This window comes from Nipponia nippon, unplaced genomic scaffold, assembly GCF_047370975.1.
Source record: "Nipponia nippon isolate SJK-2023a ecotype South Korea unplaced genomic scaffold, ASM4737097v1 scaffold_13, whole genome shotgun sequence".
NCBI classification, from domain to species: Eukaryota; Metazoa; Chordata; class Aves; order Pelecaniformes; family Threskiornithidae; genus Nipponia; species Nipponia nippon.
This window is the reverse complement of record NW_028262324.1, coordinates 16108638-16126859: the sequence shown is the minus strand read 5'-3', so window position 1 is coordinate 16126859 and position 18222 is coordinate 16108638. Positions and strand designations below refer to the sequence as shown.

Here is an 18222-nt window from a genome sequence, read left to right as displayed (position 1 = left end):
GGGCCGCTCCGTCCCCGGGGCGCTGGGACCGAGGGAAGGGGAGGAGAGATGGAGACAGCCAAGATTTATGCTGCCAGCGCAGGAGCAAAGAGAGGAGGGAGACAGCCAAGGTCAGAGACAGCACTGCCAAAATTCACAATGAATCTGCAGGAGCACTGGAGGGGAGAGACTGAGGGCTTGGAAAGAAGCGGGAGGGAGACGGAGCAAGGCAAGGGAGCGGGGGGACAGGGCCGACAGGGATGGGGACGTGCTGCTGCTCGGCCAAAATGATTAAATGGGGATGAGAGGGACAGCAAAGGGGAGCGCCAAGCCAGCAGAGGAGACAGCGGGAGCAGGAACGGGAGGGAGCCGGGAGGGCGGTGGACACGTCTCTGTCCCTCCGGGCCCCTCCAGCGCACGCCCGTGCCGCACAGCCCAGTTTTGGGGTGTGCACGGCTGCTGCAGCTGCCCGGCGCCCGCTGGCAGCGCTAACCCTGATCCAGCCCCGCCGCGGAGGTGAAGTTTCATTCCTGCCTCCTTAGTATTCACAGCATCCCACGGCAGAGCAAACGCCCGCAGCCAGCATGGCTCAAGGTGACTTGGAGGTCAGGGGAAAAGCAGCCAGGCAATTTGGGAGCCAGCTGCTGGCTCCACACCGGCGGGGACATCCAGCGGTTTGCAAGGACCGGAGGTGCCTGGCACACTGCAGCCTCTCCTCCTGGCACAGCCTGTCTGTGCGTGCCACGGATGCGGGACCCTGGTGCTCCCCGCGCACCCGAGGACACATGCGCAGTGCCAGCTGCCCGCGGGGTTTCTGATCCTGCAAACTGCCCCCGGGAGCTGTTGCCACCAGCAAGGCAGGCAGGGCTGGCTCTGCACCCCGGGGCTGCAAACCGGCCTCGGCACCGGGCAGGGCCGCAGCCGGCACAGCGGGGCACCGCTGCGGGTTGTTTCCCTCTCGCAGGGTGCTGGGTGCCAGGGCAGGCTCGGTGCCCTCGCAAGCGCAGGGGATGCCTGCTCCGGGGCTCGCGGGGGGCTCCTCCAGGTCCCCATTGGGGGCGCATCGCTCCAAGGGTGTTTTATAGCAGAAAGCCCTCTCCCTCCCCAAACGGCGACGTCCCAGCCCCGGGTACCAGCTCTGCCCAAAGGCGGCTGGAGGGACAGAACCCTGCCTTCCACTAAGGCCAGCTGCAGAGCCACACTGGGAAGAGGCTCAAAATTTTCCTGGTGATAATTGAGATCTAATTATCTTCAGCTAACACCAGGCCGCCGGGGAGCTGGGGAGAACCACAGGTGCCTTGTGATATGGCAACAGCCGATGCGCTGGGCTGTGGCTCGGGAGCACCAGGAGCCTCGCTGTGCTCTGCCTGAATATAAAGCAAAGCACGGAAAGTGTAAAGCAGAGGCTGATAAACCTTTTTTTTTTCCTCCAGCTGGTGACATGTGAGCGTGCTTGTGTGTGCAAACGTGCTGCCTCTTCCTCGGTGGCTGCGCACCTGAGTCCCCGGCGCAGAGATCAGGCCTGAAGCTCATTTTTCCTCCTTCTGCAGGTTTTCTTCACCCACGCAGCTGTATCAGCCGTGCCCGCGGCTACGCGGGACCTGCTCACCTGCGGAGGGAGAGATGGCGGCGAGCCCAGGTGGGCTTTTACAGCGTCAAGGGGGAAAGAGGTGGGGAGGAGGAGGAGGAGGAGGAGGAGGAGGAGGGTGCTGGGGAGGTGCTCTCCATCCACAGCAACATAAAATAGGGTGAGCCGCATCATGCTGCCGGCGGTGCTCCCCGTTTGGCGCAGGAAGGCGATGGGATTTATTCGCACCGAGAGCCGCAGCAGCAGGTCCCCGCCTGGGAGGCCCCGGGAACCGCCTCCCCTGCAGCCGCAGGCCTCCGCGCAGCGGTGCGACAGCGAGCCCGGTCGCTGCAGAGGCCGCGGCCGGCGGCTGCCCCCGCAAAGGCGGCCGGGGGGCTGCGGGGCCGGGGGGCTGCGGGGCCGGGGGGGGGCCGCGCAGCCCGGGATCCCCCGCTCCGCTGCGGGGACCGGGCCGGACCGGACTCCCCCCCCCCCCCCCGCCCTTTTGGCGGGAGCGCGCAGGGAGGCGCCGCCGAGCCCCGCTCCGCCCCCGGGCCCCTCAGCACCCGCTGTCTCCCCCCGGGTCCCCTCGGCGCCCTCCGCTCCTCAGGGCCCCGCGGAACCCTCTGATTCCTCAGCGCCCGGTTGGGCCCCCCCATCCCCTCAGATCCCGCTAAATCCCCCTGTACCCTTGGATCCCCTCATCCCATCAGGATCCTGCTAAATCCCCCCTCATTGCCTCAGCACCCGCCTGGGTGTCCCCATCCCCTCGGATCCCGCTAAATCCCCCCATCCCCTCAGCACCCAGCTGTGTCGCCCCATCCCCTCAGATCCCGCTAAATCCCCCTGTCCCCTTGGATCCCCTCATTCCCTCAGGTCCCGCTAAATCCCCTTCATCCCCTCAGTGCCCAGATGGGTCCCCCCCATCCCCTAAGATCCCGCTAAATTCCCTTATCTCCTTGGATCCCCTCATCCCTTCAGGTCCCAGTAAAGCCCCTTGTCCCCTCAGTGCCCAGCTGGATCCCCTCCATCCCCTCAGGTTCCGCTAAATCCCCTCCATCCCCTCAGTGCCCAGCTGGATCCCCCCATCCCATTGGATCCCCTCGGATCCCCTCATCCCCTCAGGGTCCCGCTAAATCCCCTCATCCCCTCAGTGCCTGGCTGGATCCCCTCCATCCCCTCAGGTCCCAGTAAAGCCCCTCATCCCCTCAGTGCCCGGCTGGATCCCCCCGTCCCCTTGGATCCCCTCGGATCCCCTCATCCCCTCAAATCCCACTAAATCCCCCCATCCCCTCAGGGTCCCGCTAAATCCCCTCATCCCCTCACCGCCCGGCTGGATCCCCCCATCCCCTCAGGTCCCGCTAAATCCCCCCATCCCCTTGGATCCCCCCATCCCCTCAGGTCCCAGTAAAGGCCCCCGTCCCCTCAGTGCCCGGCTGGATCCCCCCATCCCCTCAGGGTCCCGCTAAATCCCTGTTCCCGCTTCGCGCCCCAGGACCCCTCTCCCGTTGGAAGGGGAAGAGCGCAGGGAGGTGGCGGCAGGCTCGGCCGGGGACCCTCGGCCCAGGCGCCATGTTCTACATGCATTTGCTCGTCAACAAGCGCGGGCCGTTGGCCAAAATATGGCTTGCTGCCCACTGGGAGAAGAAGCTCACCAAAGCTCATGTATTTGAGTGCAATTTAGAGACTACCGTTGAAAAGATCATCTCGCCAAAGGTATGCTCCTAAATGAGGTGTCTTCTGGTAAGGTCTGGGTAGGGGTGTTCATCTTTCGTAGGGGACAGGACTGTTGCTGTCGTGGAGACTTACTTTAGGACAAATTTGTGGCTATTTCAAAACCAGTGTGAGGTAAACTCCTACGCTGATTTTATTCAGCTCCCACTCGGACAAAATCTCCATCCTATTAAATGACATTATATAAATATTTTCCTTGCTATTTTACTCCTGGCTCTCTGTGGCATACATTTACGTACAGTGCAAGGCAGTGTTACCCCGGTATATTCCAATGCATTTTTCCGCACACCGATGGAGCTCTCCGTGGGCACCGCTGGCCGAGGGATGGCGGTGCGTGGGTCTGAGCCGCTCACGAGGCGAGGCGAGCCCGTCAGCGGTAGCACCGGTCTTTCTTCGGAGGCTTTGAGTGCCAGCTGTGGGTATTGTTCCACACAATTTGGGAAATGCTGGTATTTGAGGAAATCGCCTGAAAAAGATCGAGGAGTCAGCTGCTTAACCAAAGTCAAGGGACTAAGAAAACTGACGTGAAATTGTACGCAGACCATCTGAGGAGAATGCTTTTGCTGATCTTATAATAAATAACTTTTGACATATTGTAACCATCCTTCTGCTTTCAGTGGACTTCTTCCAGGTCCTCCATGATAAGCCGTTAAATATATAATTAAGCATACGTAGTCCTTGTGAGAGACTTGGTGTGAAGAGACCCGGAGGCTGAAGTCCTCTGCATGTCGCAGATGAGGTATGACTCAAGCAAGCACAGATGCAGGCAGTCAAGTACCCGTGACTCAGTCCTTGGCCTCGCCGTTGCGGTTGCATCCAAGGGAACAGCGAGGAACGCGTTGCACTGTCACTAATCGATGGCTCAGGAGATCCAAGGCTTTCAGCTGGTGCAAGCAGATTTTTTTCTTTTCTCCATGAAAACACCTGCTTGGTATTTGATAGCCTGAATTTCCCTGCCTGCCTTGCATGGGTTACGGCTGACTGAATGTTGTTAAAATGATCTTGATATTATTGGGAAGTCTTTTCCGAAAGGTATTGGTTGAGTACCCTCTGCTTTCCCTCGCGTGCTCTCCTGTCTAGCATCAGCGTGACCATGTGGAGTGTGCTCGGTGCAGGGAGACTTTGCATAAATAAGGGCATAGTTACGGCCTTTATTTGCATAAATAAGGGCATAGGTATGGTGTCTGCTCACTTAAATAACCACAGGGTCAAATACTAGAACACGCGCAGCTACTTTCTGTTTCAGGATGTGTTACACTGTTCCTTGGCGGCCAGCTGAGATGTTTTAGGTAAAGCATCAGTTCAGGACTCGCGCTTCGACACGGCAACGTTTAGGAACAGAAGCAATTGGAAGTTCCTGGCTCTGAAAATTCATTTCTGTTTACAATGTTCTGTATCAGTATGAAGCTGAATTTCATAGTGCCCTGTACCAGCGTATTTTAGAAGAACTCTGTTACTGCTGTGTAACATTTTCATTTTAATGTTTTTTGCCAAAAATACTAACTCCTGAATAACTTTTTTTATGTCATCATCAAAGTTTACAATAGCTCTGCGAACCTCTGGACACTTACTCCTCGGAGTGGTGCGGATTTACCACAGGAAAGCAAAGTACCTCTTGGCAGACTGTAGTGAAGCTTTGACAAAAATGAAGACAGCCTTTCGCCCAGGTAGGTACAGAATTCTGCATTTTTCCATTGGTGTCCTTCACAGCTCTCGTTTTAAAAGTTAATTTTGGGTATTTCTCTTAAATACACATTACTGATCCCAAAGGAAATGGAACTTATTGGTGCCTGCTGCTGACGGGTAGGCTGGCTTAATTTGATGCCATTTCAGGTCTTTGACTCCTTTAAAAGAAGCAGTATCTTAAGTGGTCTTGTGAGAAGCAGCTTGAATTCAGCCTCCATTGCTAGATAATTAATTTCTGGTGACACCAACAACATGTCTAGCAGTGTGTTAGTGCCAGATCTGACTGTGTTTTGAGCTCTAGCCATGTAGCCAGCGAGAAGGGAGCAGAGACGACGGCAGCCTTTTCCAACGGGCTGACGTTTGTCGTACTTCGGCACCGAACGGGGAGGCACTGTTGGCTAAAAAAAGGCAAAGCGCAGGACCCCAGCGCCTATTGCCAGCCTTAACGTGCTTTGCGACCTGGTCTGTTTGCAGAATAGTGAATGTCTACGTTATTCTCAAGGATACGATCAGGATTAGTTAGTTAATATTTGGAAACATTTGGAAATCTCTAGAAGAAACACTTCAGATAAGTACGCTGTACTATCTGTTTTGAATAGATACTACAGTAGCTCATAGAGGACTGCACGGCACAAACCCAAGACGCAACAGTCACAACTGCGGGAAGGGAGGCTCCACCTAGACATAAGGGGGGGAAAAATCTCAGCGGAATTGGTAAAACGCTGAAGCAGGCTGTGCGGGGGTGCTGTGGAATCTCCACCAGCAGCAACAGTCAAAAGTGATTTGACTTAGAAATTAACCCTGTTTTGAGCAAAAGGTTGGATTAGATGACTTTCAGAACTCCCTTCTCGCCCGAATTGTTCCAGGATTCTCTGGTTACCACGTACTTGCACTCTCACTTCATAATTATTTGATGCTGGAGAACAGCGTTACACAGGCACTGGAGAGAAAAAGAAACCGCAGTAATTCATCTGAAGTGGTGTGAAAGGCTCTAGGCTAAATGTCAGCTGTGAGAATCTTTCAGGGACGTAAAGTGGCTGTTCATAAACCCGATGTATTTACAGTATTTCAGGCCCTGTAGCAGCAGGTTCTTCTGCACCCGTCTGTAAAAAATACGGCTTCTAAAGCACGTGTAAACTAAGGATTTTAATTCCGCTTTGGAGTCCTGTTGACAAAGTGCCTAAGCTTTACCTTTCTGGTATTTAGAACGGCAGCAGACCTTCCTGACAGGTTTACAGTCGTCGTATACGTACTTGGGAGAACATTACTTTTATTTTATTGATACTTATTTTGTTACGTTGTCTGTTTCTTTTAGGACTTGTTGACCTTCCAGAAGAGAACTTTGAGGCTGCTTATCAGTCCATTACATTACCTGAAGAATTTCATGATTTTGAAACGCCGCTACCTGATTTAAAGTAAATGCTTCCCGAGTTTTTATTCACTATTTTAGTATTTTCAGAAGTAAAAGACATCCTTGCTGTTATCTGATCAAGACTCGGATGGACTTGTTTTGATTTGATAACTGAATTCTCCTAAATTCCGAGTCGGCTTTACAAGGCCACAGTCACAGGAACTGTGCTTTTGTAGAGCTCCTCAAAGCCCGTTTCATCGACAGACCTTTACAATGAAATACTGTGTTGCACTTAAACTTCAGGATCTCCTAATTTTAAATTGTCTGAGTGAAGCCTGCAAACAGCTTACTGACCTCAAGAGAAGATATAAACGTTAGTATAAATCCCGCTGTGAGACGAAGGAAGCTCTGGCTAGTAACCTCGCAGGGTTGTACTGCTCCATTGTGCGACTGCATTTAATTTCTGCTCCGTTGCTCTTTGGGGCCGGGGTATTTTATCAGCAGTAGGCAGCTTGGCTCCCGATGAAAAGCCAGCATATTTCCTTGGCTTTTCTGACACGAGTCAGCATTAAGGTAGAAAAACGGATAAAAAGCAGGAGGCCAAGACATGTTCCTGATGGCTCTGATGCCTCCAAAGGTCCAGGGGCTTCCTCTGTACCTCATCAGAAATGCAGTTTGATGGGATCTGTCAGTGGTTAGGATTTTGTAAGCACAGCTGTGACGTAATGCTATTTATTCAAGTACCCCAGTGTGCTAACTCTGTGAAGTGTGCCTCTTCTGCCTCCCCAAAGAGTCCGTGTGGTTTGATTTACGGACGACGGTGTTACACTAATTAGATGCTTCCTATGTGACAAGTGTCTGGTAGATAGCAGGGCTTGGATGTGAACAAATTCACACAAGCCTGAGTTTACTGGCAAAAGAGAGTAGAGAAATATGAAATACGGAGAGGAGGAGGGGTGCTTCCCTCGTCATCCACGTGTCTGCTGTTTCGGGAGGGGGCTGCTGGCTGTTCTGGATCATTTGTTCATGGAGCTGCAGGTGCGGGGAGTATTTCAAAGGTCAGTTAGCCAAACGCTCCCCCCTCCTCGCGGACCGCTCCCCAGCTACCGGGATAGCGCAGGTTCAGTCTTCACTCTACAACGTACCTTGGAGACTGCCTAGAAACTTTGGCTAGCAAAGCCGGCAGCTGCCTGCTTGCTTAGAGGTATCAGTTTTAATAAACATATAGCACCTGTTTTCCGTATGCTTATTTTTAGCTTTTAGAGGCAATTCAAAGCAGTAAATTTTATCAATAAAACCTTAAATGGCAAATAGCTTTGGGAAACAGTTGTTCTCTCTCCACGGAAGTGAGGATCAGCCGGGGTACTTTCAATGCCATAGAAAACAGAAGCTGTCTTTTGGGGGTTTGTGGTAAAACGTGAGGATTGAAGACTGTTTAGAAGCAAGTTTTCACATTCCAGCTAAATGGTCAATGGGTTCCAGTTCACCCTATATTTTGTATAATGTTTTTTTCATCAGTGCCATTGATGTTGCTGAACATTTTACCTTGAATCAGAGCAGAGCTGAAGACATCACACTTACAGAGGATTACGAAAGCAATATACTTCTCTGTGATAGAAACTTTGGTGAGAGAAGTTGAGAAATTAGAAATAGTCCATAAGGAAAAGTGTGTTTTATGCAAAATTTTGTACAGTGCGAGTCCTTTCCACATGTGAAAAAGCTATTATTAAAAGTGCATTTGTTTCACGCTTGCGCTGATTGGCCTGTCGTACTACCTCACGCTTAATTTTTTGTGTAAGTACTCTGCCTAAGTAATATAATATATCGGAGACTGAGAATAAACCCAACATTTTCTGCTTTTTACTGAAGTAGCTAAAATTGTTTATTGTTTATTCCATTTGAGGTACGGGATCTCTTACAATCTTTTAAAAATTATTTGAAAAATTAGGAAATGGCTAAGTATGTGTTTCAAGAACTCAGGCAGATGAAGCATCAGAAATTCTGTGTTTATTCAGACGAAGAACCAGATGCACTAAGAAAACAGAGCCTCTTTGATGGCAGCATCTTAACGAGCAGCAACAGCCTTGTGGCTGATCACAACTCTGCCAGCGCGAACGGAGACAAGTCTGCACCGCGTGAAGATGCTTACTGCTTTGAGCACGACTGTTTCGGAGACGAGGAGGATGCTGCAGACATGATCGGTAGGGTTTGCCACAGACAAACAGAGTTAGTTTCTTTCCAAATATTTTTGTTCTTACAGGAAAACAAACAAGACAGCATGAAAGTGACTGTTTTCAAACATAAATTCTCTACTTTTTGTTGTTTGCATGCTTCATTTTTTTCTGCTTGTCGCGAAATCTATGATCGCTTAGGCATTGCCAAGCAAAATTGTATTAAAGGAGATATTTCAGGTTTTTTAGAATTAAAGGCATTCAATTCATACTTAACGTTTAGCAATTTAATTTGTATTTTCAAAGGTGAAATACTGCAGCACTTTTATCCTTATTGTTGAAATAACAAAGGCAGCAAAGTAGCTTCTCCATCTTTATCATTTAGAGTAAACCTTTATAGATTTATACCTTTTAAACAATATCGATATCTTACTTTTCAAAGAAAAGGTGGAAATCTCAAAATTAAGCCTAACCTTCTCCTTTTTGTCCTGTTGAAGGCCGGCCTATCATTGGCAGCCGTCTGTGGAAGCTGAGCATTTTTCGCTTGCACAGAATTAACCTTAAATAAGTGACATCAGGCTGTATCAGGCTATTTCATGACTAGTAAGGCTTAGAATGATTAAAACTATGCATTTTGTATTTAAGAAATCCTGTTGAGGGATGAGCAAAATGGCCTGGATAAAGACATTCTTGACATGGAGGAAGAACGTCCTCTGTCACAAGATCTGCCGGAGACCAGCACAGCCGGTGAGTTTGCAGCGTCCGCTCCGTCGTACTCACACGAGCCCTCCGGTCCTGGATTGATGCCTGAAGTCGCTCACATTCAGCTTTGTATAATATCCTCTGCCTTTTTCCTTTGTTCCTTTATTTTGCTTTTTTCCTAATGCGCTTCATCCACCATTTTAGGTGTAATTTAATTTGACCTAGGAATTCTAGCTTTGTAACTTGACGTTGCTTAGAACTCCTTTAGATGATCCCCTCTGGGATACGCTGTGGATCCGCCCTGCTGCTTACGCAGCGTGGTATCCCTTTTGTAGCGGAAAGGAAACCGAATGGGTATGCTGTAACTTTGGACTTGACCTATAAAAAATATTGCTGGCTTCGTATTTCAGTGATAAATGTCGCTTTAGTAGTTCATAAAGGTGTTGTTAGTCGTCTTTTGGTTTGATGGCAATGAAATTAATTTTTGAAAAGCGTTTCTGGAATTTTTTTATATCTTAAACCCTTATACCCCCATCACGTTGTTACTTTAAAACGGAGAATTCTGGAACAGCTTCGAAGGGAAACAGTGGCACTTGCCCCTCCTTGCACTAGGCCTGGTACTACCTGCTCCTTTTACGCTGGCAGAAATGCCCTCACTGCCACGCGGTTGCCCGGATCTGGGAACAGATACGTATTGAAACGAAACACTTTTCCCCCTAAACACTTCTCGTCAGGTGGGTTTTCCTCCAGATCAGTTCTTTGCTCTGCTCCACCACCCGGTCCTACAGCTTCTGGTGTCAGCAAAGGAAGGCGCGCAGTGCAGAATACGAGCAGCAGCAGTGCCGTCATTACTGGTTAAAGTGACTGCGAGATTATAGACAAAAATCATAGTTTTCTAATTCTGATCTTTTTTGTCTGATATCATTCTGTGTCGTGAGATTGAGAAACTATTCCCTCTTGTAAACTTTTTTTTTTAAATTGGGTTATTTGCTGGGTTGTCTTTAGTTGAGTCCAACTGCGGCGACACCACCATTAAGAAAGGAAGTCATCTGAGGAATGAAACAATACTTTTGTTGAAAGAAGAAGAAGGATTTGTGCTGGAGCCGGTTGATGATACAGGTCAGAACTTGACCAGTTTCTTGCTGCATGTTTGCGTTACTAAGTTTGTTTTTCTTCTTGTTAGTGAAAATATTTGCAAAACAGATGATTGCCACTTTAGACTTCACCTGCTCCAGCTGCCAGAGTTCTATTTTATGGTAACTATTACACAAAACCAGTACCGGGTTCTTCACCTGATCTGCCCAAATCTCTGCTTACGCTTTCTTTCACGCACCAAATCGAGTTTTGTTGCTCTGCAGTTCTGCTAGCAGTGCAAGCCCGGCCTGTTCATGGGCGTTACTGAAGTTTCAGCTGAAGAACTGTTATTGCTAGCGACACATCAGTGATTTTTATGTGTAAAATAACAATCTTAAAACTTCCAGGCCTTGGTAAAATTTTGATTTGTGAACTTTTAACTTTCATAAGATCCAAAAATGTTTCATTTCTTCTGTGAGTGAATCTAAATGTCACCTATCATTTTGGCTGTTAGCAAATAAACAAGTTCATGTTGATGCCGGTATTTAGAACACTGGAATTTTCCGGCCTGCCAAAAGAATATTCAGGAAGTTGTAGCTATATAACTAAGCTGTGTCTTTCTTTCGTGTTTACTATGTACATCTTAATGAAATTGCTAAAGGATTAAACCGACAAATGCAGATATTAATTATGGGGTAATGAAACTTGTTGAGTACATCAGCAGTTCTTGGAACAATTAACTTCCTGACGGATTAAAGATGGATTATTCAGTCCTGTTGGTATATCATGTGTTCTCATTAAGTCCTCATGTTCCCGGTTCTTTACTACAATAGTCATATGTCTTCCGTAATTAAACATATGTGAACTTCCTGTGCAAGAATACAAAGAGTATGCTTCGTGAAAACTTTTGGAGAAATGGCCCATGTACTTGTACTTTGATTTTCAGGTCTGTGCGGTGCTTCAGGAGGTCAGCAGCCTCTCCGTTTGATTCACAGTGTGCTTTTTTGTGCTTATGTGTTTGTTTGGTTTTTTTAATACTTTATTTAGCTGTTACCAAGAGGAAAAAAAATAAAAGGAAGAGGAAGTTGCTTGTGGATGTAGACAAGGAGCTCAGCTGCAACGCTATATACAACCAACTTAACAACTGCACGGACATCCTTGCTACCTTAGACCTCGCACCCCCGACCAAAAAAACAATGCTGTGGAAGAAATCAGGAGGCGTGGATAAACTCCTGTCCCACGCTACGCAGCCTGTGGTTCATGCGGAGCTGCAAACGGTAAAGATCGATCCCTTGCAGGGTTTTATGGCACTGTGTAGATGTTGCACATCTAGGAGCTAACGGTGAGAGATTTTGCAGGCTCGGTTTTACGTGAACTCCTAGCAAGCAGCAGGCGCATAGCATCATTGGAAGTATTGTTTTGCAGTACAGGTCAGTTGGACACCTGGTGATTATTTGCATACGCAATTGCATACACAATTTGCATACACGCCACTAATTGCTTCATCAGAAAGCCCGTCTGCACAGCTCGCGGCACTCCCGCGCTCCAACAGCAAGTGAAAAATGGCAAACTTGAGAGCCGCTGTTTCATTTCACGTACCGGCTCCTGGCGGACTGTGCACTGATACACAGCTTTGTAGATTTCTGTCCATTTCTTTGCTACTTTCTACTTTGGTTTATTATTTTCTGGTTTGTTTCTGCTCCCTGATCAATATGGGACCACATCTTTCTTCTACGTTTACTTTAAAGGTACACCAGGCTTAAACATTGTTGTTATTATTATATTGTTAATGGCTTTGGAAAGATGGTATGCCAATTTCTTTTGTACTTTCCCAATTAGAGATTAAGCTGCCGGCTGGAGAGCAGCCAGGGACTTGCCTTTCAGAGGACCAAGAGGTTCCTGACCGCTCTGCCACTTTGGCTAGCGGGCTGGGCCAGACCACCCTTCCCTGGGGCCGTGGACCTCACTGCTCTTTTTGCACCAGACAGCCATTACTTGTTTCACAGAAATAGGCTCTATCAAAGCCTCTCCTGTCCCCAGGTAGCATCTGACAGATCATTCAAAGAAGCTGGAAGGTTAGAGCTGGTGTTAAGATAGAGATCGACGTGAATACAAGGTGATCCGGAAAGATACGGCGTAAACTCTGTGCAGCAGCCTTCCGTTAATTGCAGTGTTTCTTCTGCTGCGTGGCGTGGGGAGACGTGGGAGGCAGGGCCCGCAGGCAAGCAGCTCCGCGGGTTCGGTGCAGCAGCGCAGCTTCCCTTAAGAGTCGAGACGCAGAATTACAACTTGTTCTTTATGGGGATGAAAACTCCTCACACCCCGGTACATGGGGAGAGAAATCCACACACAGATAACTGCAGATGTTTTTTTTTCTTTCATCCCTCCTTACTGGCTGGCTTCAAGGAAAAACGATCCAAGCTGTTCCTAAGACGTTTCTTCATGGAGTTCAATGCCAAAGTTGAAGCTGCAGAAGGAAATTACTCTTTTTAAAAATTGCAGGTTGTTGGAATGACCTAATTCAAATGTCTACATTCTAGGTTGCAGGAATTAATATACAGCTCATAGTCGTACCTTTGTGTTGGGGTTTGCAAATAATCTAACATTAAATTCTGAAAGCAAACAAATAAAAATAATTGGTTTCAGCTGTTTGCAAAATGCTTCAAGAGTCATGGATTTAAGATGAGAAGAAATGGAATACAGAGGGAGCCTGACATGGACGAAACAAGAAAAGGGCAAGATACCACAGGTAATATTTTAATTCTGTCATTGCAGAATTAGCTCTTAGAAAATATTTTCTGTTTTACATAATGGTTGAGACACACGTGCACGGTGTTTGTGTGCGGTATTTTACAAATCAAAGGCCAAAAAAGTTAAATGTTACAGAAGTTGGCTGTTAATTATATAAAAAAAGGTTTTTTGTTTTTATAAGTACTTTGCTGTTCTTTTGTTCCTTAGATCAGAGATGAAATGCAAGTCTTTCCCTTCCTTGTGGCATAAGGAGGTATTTTTGGTCTCACCTTTGGTGCACATTTGTTTGTTGTTTGTTTTTTTTTTAACTAAAAAAAGCTTCCCGCTTATTCTGAGTTTAATCAAACCGCTCCCCAAATTCCCAAATTCATGAAAATAACTTCTGTTTGTACCTTGAAGATTGTGTTTTGGTTAATACCAAGCAAGAAGAAATGTCCCATTTTAGATCTCCTGGGAAGATGATGTGTCTGCTTTCGCTCCTTTGCTCCGCTAGAAATACATTCTGTATGGCGGCCTCAGCAGTTCACCCACAGAGCCACCTCCTGCAAGTCCCTAAAGTCGACTTGTAGAAAAGGAAAAACTTCCTTGGAAGGTTCTTCTTCCACGCTCCCGTTGGGAATGATATTTATTCTATATTTACGCGTTCAGGCTCTTACTCTCAAAGGTTGTTAACTAGGGTGTGAGTTTTGTTTTTCAGTGTTTTTTGAAGGACAGCGATTCACAGTAATTTCCTCTTAAACCTTGTTTCTTTATTAATACAGAGATGCTGATAGTAGAAGAGCCGAGTTACCTGCAGGAGTCAGCTCATTCAGAGACTGAGAGACATATTAGAAATTATTCGTTTATGTTGACATCACAGAATAACAGAAATGAAACCGATGATAACTGTGGTGAAACTATAGTGAGCAGTTTCCTTCCATTTTAGAGACCTGAATGTATTTATTGCTTTCATTTTATGCTAGGGTTCCATTTAAATGACATTAAGAAATTACTAATATATGTTCGAAAAGGATGCTAGAGCCAGCCGGGAGAGCATTAAGTAGCTTGTGTCATGAAAGTTTATTTATAGGCACTTTGGGAGATTCTTACCATGAATTGAGCTATTAATTAAAATGTCTATTAATCAGTATAGATTAGAGTCTAATCACTAAGTATAAACGGAACTTTAACGTGAAATATAGCCTCTCTGTGCTGAAGAAATAATCATCTCTATAAAGGATAAAAATTATCTTTTCTGTCTCCAATTGAGGAAGTACTCAAGCAATAGCATTATCCGTTTCTGCTGTCTGTATTTAGGCTAACGTGAAAGGGGATTCTTTAGAGAACATGAGGCTCACTGAAGTTGAAAAAGAATGACAAAATCGGACCTAACGGCAGCAGAAAATGTAGGCTCTGTGCCTGAACGGAGCCGTGGGTGTAGACCCTGCTGCAGGATGAATTCTACAGCAGGATAAATCCTACAGCAAGGTCCTTCCCTGTGTGAGAAAAGACGTGGTAGAAAAAGCAACTATGAAATAATTTTTGGAACACTTTAATAAATTCTTTGAGCAGAAGTACGTAACTGAGAATGACACTGTATGCGTAAGTGGTAATGCCTATTGATTGTCCTTTCTGTTCTAACCGCAGAACGGAGCGGCCTTCTCTGAGAGCTCCTCCCTGGCGAACAACTCGCTGGGCCAAGGAGCGGAAATACAGCGAGCGGAGTTAACAAATGTACGTGTACTCGCCCCTGCCCGCTCTGGGTTATTTCAGAACAGAGCTGTGTTCTTTCTCAGAAATATTAAAAAAAAAAAAGTGATGGCATCACGGACTTACGGTGGCTTTTGGTGTGCTAACGTCATCTTTAGTACCTGTTTTGCCAGTCAGAAACTTTAATAGCTTGATAATGGGGGATATGTGTGTTCCAGCATTCACAGGTTGTAGCCTGCGCGGGAGACAGCTCCTTGTTTAGAGACTGTGCTTCCTGTAAGAAGGAAACAGCGTCTGAGCCTACTGGCTGTGAGGATGCTCGGGCACTCTGAAACAAGGGCAGTCTTCCCCTGTCGACTTCGGAGGTTAAGCCCAAAACCTAAAGCCAAATTTCTGAGCATCCTTTTTGGCCCCGATCAGTACAAGCACTGTCAGAATCCCAGTCACGCAGAACAGTATCTTGCTGTGAAGCTGCCTCCCCAGGGCTCACCGGGACCGCTTTCATGGCACCGAACGTGGTGGTGTTGCCCCGGCCCTGTCTCTTTGTAGCGGAAAGAACGTAGTGAGCAATCTTTTCTGTTTCACACAGCCTCGTGTGACCGCAGAGGCGTCAGAGGTCCCAAATACCCCGAGCAGGGCCATCAAAATGCCCAGCTCCAGCTGGATTTTCAATTAGGCTACAACTCTTGGCCTTTTTATCATCACGGTGCGCGACTTTTTACACGTGTTGTCTAACCTTCTGTCCCGTTTCCTCTCCAGGAGCTAACGAGGGATGGTAAAGACAGTGAAGAAATAAGGTGGAGCAAAAGAACTCTTCAGTTATTACAAACTTTACAGGTACCAGTGCTGGATTTTGTAATTAGGTGCCAAAACCAGGTGTTGATTTCAGCTGGGCCATGTTGGAAAATGTCCTCCTTGTACTGTTAATCATATTGCTGCCTCTCGTGCAGCACATAACTGCCTTTTACTGGGTATTTATGGAGCAAACCAGGATTCTGAGTGCCTGACGCGGTGTCCTCTCCCACAGCTGCTGGAATCACTAGAATTTTCTGAACGTTTGCTTCCACGGCAGCGTTTGCTGTAACGCTAAGCCCTTGCTCTCTTCCTTCTATGAGTATGCCCTGGAGTGTCTCTGCAAAGCCCAGTTCCTAGCTGCTCCCAGGCTGCCAGACCTCAGCTGAGCACTGCAGGGTGCCATCGTTTGGCTGTGCATCTGCCTGAGCCGTTTCCGAGATGAAGGCTAGGGAAACGAGGGAGGGTTATACTCAAACGAAAGCCGGGAACGCCTTCTTTAAGAGGTTTTAATGCCCCCGTGCTTTCAAGGTGCTTGAAATTTAGCGGTGAGCATAGCCTTTGCATCGGGAAGGCTTATCCTGCTTTTCTTGCAGGAATCCTTGTGCAAGTGGTGAAGCTGTAACGTGTGATAGCATGTGCCGTACCGACAGGGGCCAGCCCGGGCTGCCCTGATGCCGAATGTCCAAACCCTTGGCCTAACGGCTCGGTGCAGTTCCTTCCTTTCCGCCTGGACGAGCGTTTTGGTGCTTCAGCGTTGGGCTGCTTGGGGGTGGGTAGAAAAACCACAGCAAAAAGTTATTTTTCCTTCAGGTCACTCCTCTAATGCAACGTGCCACAGGGCTGAACGGAGAGGGGAGGAAGGCGGTGGAGAAATCCCAGCGTGGGCAAGAGGGCGTGGGGAGCGCGTTTTGTCCGCAAAGCACACCAGCCGTTGGTCCAAGCCTCGCTCTTGCCTCGTGCCGGAGTTTGCCTTCGCAGCCGCCTTGGGATTTTTTAAAATTATTTTATGGAACCTATTTCAAAGGTTCTGTGCAACGCGCATAAATAAATCCTTACATATACTTATACGCTACATATAAGTGTAGCCATTCAAAACCAAGAAATAATAACAGTCAGCGAGCTGTGACTGTGCTGCTGGTGCTCTGTATCCAAAGAAAAGGGCGCGCAATGATTTTTATGGGTTTGAATCACACGAGCCGTGACGGACGCGCTCCATCGCGTGCCTCAGTACAGTTTCACTGAATTCACTGGAACCGCGGGCGTATGTAGATGTTAGTGACATATGTAGGTGCTGGCAATATTATGGCAATAAAACGTTAAGAGCCACTTCTGTAAACGCAAGTGCCAAGATCAGACCCTATTCGAGGCGTTCGAGCAGCAAGTATTCACTCCGAGCCGCACGCTTCAGTTCAGACTTGATGGGATCTGGTTTCACTGGCAGTGAAGCTGACCTGACCAATTTTCTTGTCTCCCTTACGCAGCACCTGCAGAGATCGGGCGTGCGTTCGGTCAGTTTACGGGAGCTCTGCCGGCAAAACAACCGGAAAGAAGCTGCAGCCAAGTTTTACATCTTCCTCGTTCTGAAGAAGCAGTCGGTTATCGAGCTCAGCCAGAGCGCTCCCTTTGCCGACGTTACAGCCACCCTCGGCCCCGTGTGCCGCGCTCGCTGAAATCCTGCCGCAGTCGGGCAAGCTGATAAAAAGAAATCGTATTCTAAATTTTTCAGCAAATGTATTTCCTGGAAAAACGGTTGAGAGCCTTGTCAAACCACGGTAACCGAGCAGGGCTCTTCACACCCCCGCCCAGAACCGCCAGCACAGGCGTGCTGCTCCGGTACTGGTTACCAAGGTGTTCACTAGTATGTTAATTTTTAATATATATGTTTATATGATGAGCAGTTGCTTATTCTGTTAATAAAATACAGCTAAAATACATATTCGACATAAGAGATTTACATCGTCAGGGATTTTATGAAAGGCCTTAAAAAACCTTTCGCACAGACCAGCTTTGGCGGTTGAATCATTTTCATCGAGGCCTGTGTGGGTTACTTACCTAACGCCATCAGTAAGAGAAGTGTGTTAAGCTCTCTTTATCCAAAAACTTTGTCTATTTGAAACGATTCCTTTCAAAGAATGTTCATTATTTGATATTTTAAGGTCTAAGAAGCTACTGTCTCCAGCATCGTTTTCGTGTGTTCCGGCGGAGAGAAGTTACGCCGCCCCTAGAAGAGCCACGTAAGCTTCAGGAGGAAATCCTGTTCCCTCGCAACCCTGCCATTTTGGATTTCACAGAGCAGGTTTACTTAAAGCCTAGCACTTTTATTTACGTGTAGACCTATAAAAATGGATGTTAAACTGAAATATCATTAGTTCTTTGCTGTTTTTATCTCATTTAGGCTAAGTTTTAACACTTTTCCTGTCGTTTTGTAAAGGTAGTGTTTTTCGGTTGCATCAAACCTGCGACGCTTGGGACGCTCGTGTGCGTTCGGCGCTCCAGAGCGTTCCAGCGCTGCGCGTATGCCGACGGCTCTTAATATGACATCAATAAAAATCACAAGAAGATGTTTCCTTAGCTCGGTGTTTGTTCCGAAGGATCAAAACTGGCAGCCGCCTCGGCTGCCCATCGGGCTCGCCTTCTCAGAGTCCGTTTTGGGGGATTTTCTCAAAATCTGAAAGGCCGGAGGGTGTTGGCATCCTGGTTTTCCAGGTGTTCGCTCACCTCGG

General features: G+C 47.7%; 1 protein-coding gene across 1 annotated transcript; it reads left to right on the top strand.

Moving 5' to 3' along the window:
- Positions 1–1309: 1309 nt before the first annotated feature.
- RAD21L1 (RAD21 cohesin complex component like 1) lies at positions 1310–18039 on the top strand. The gene is made up of 15 exons (XM_087750342.1): positions 1310–1618; positions 3042–3262; positions 4818–4947; positions 6282–6381; positions 7836–7942; positions 8333–8518; positions 9134–9235; positions 10196–10309; positions 11312–11541; positions 12911–13013; positions 13777–13916; positions 14265–14267; positions 14642–14728; positions 15464–15541; positions 16981–18039. Exons 1-15 carry the CDS (start codon positions 1603–1605, stop codon positions 17167–17169), a joined length of 1806 nt encoding a protein of 601 aa, XP_087606468.1. The 5' UTR covers positions 1310–1602; the 3' UTR covers positions 17170–18039.
- The last annotated feature ends 183 nt before the right edge of the window (positions 18040–18222 follow it).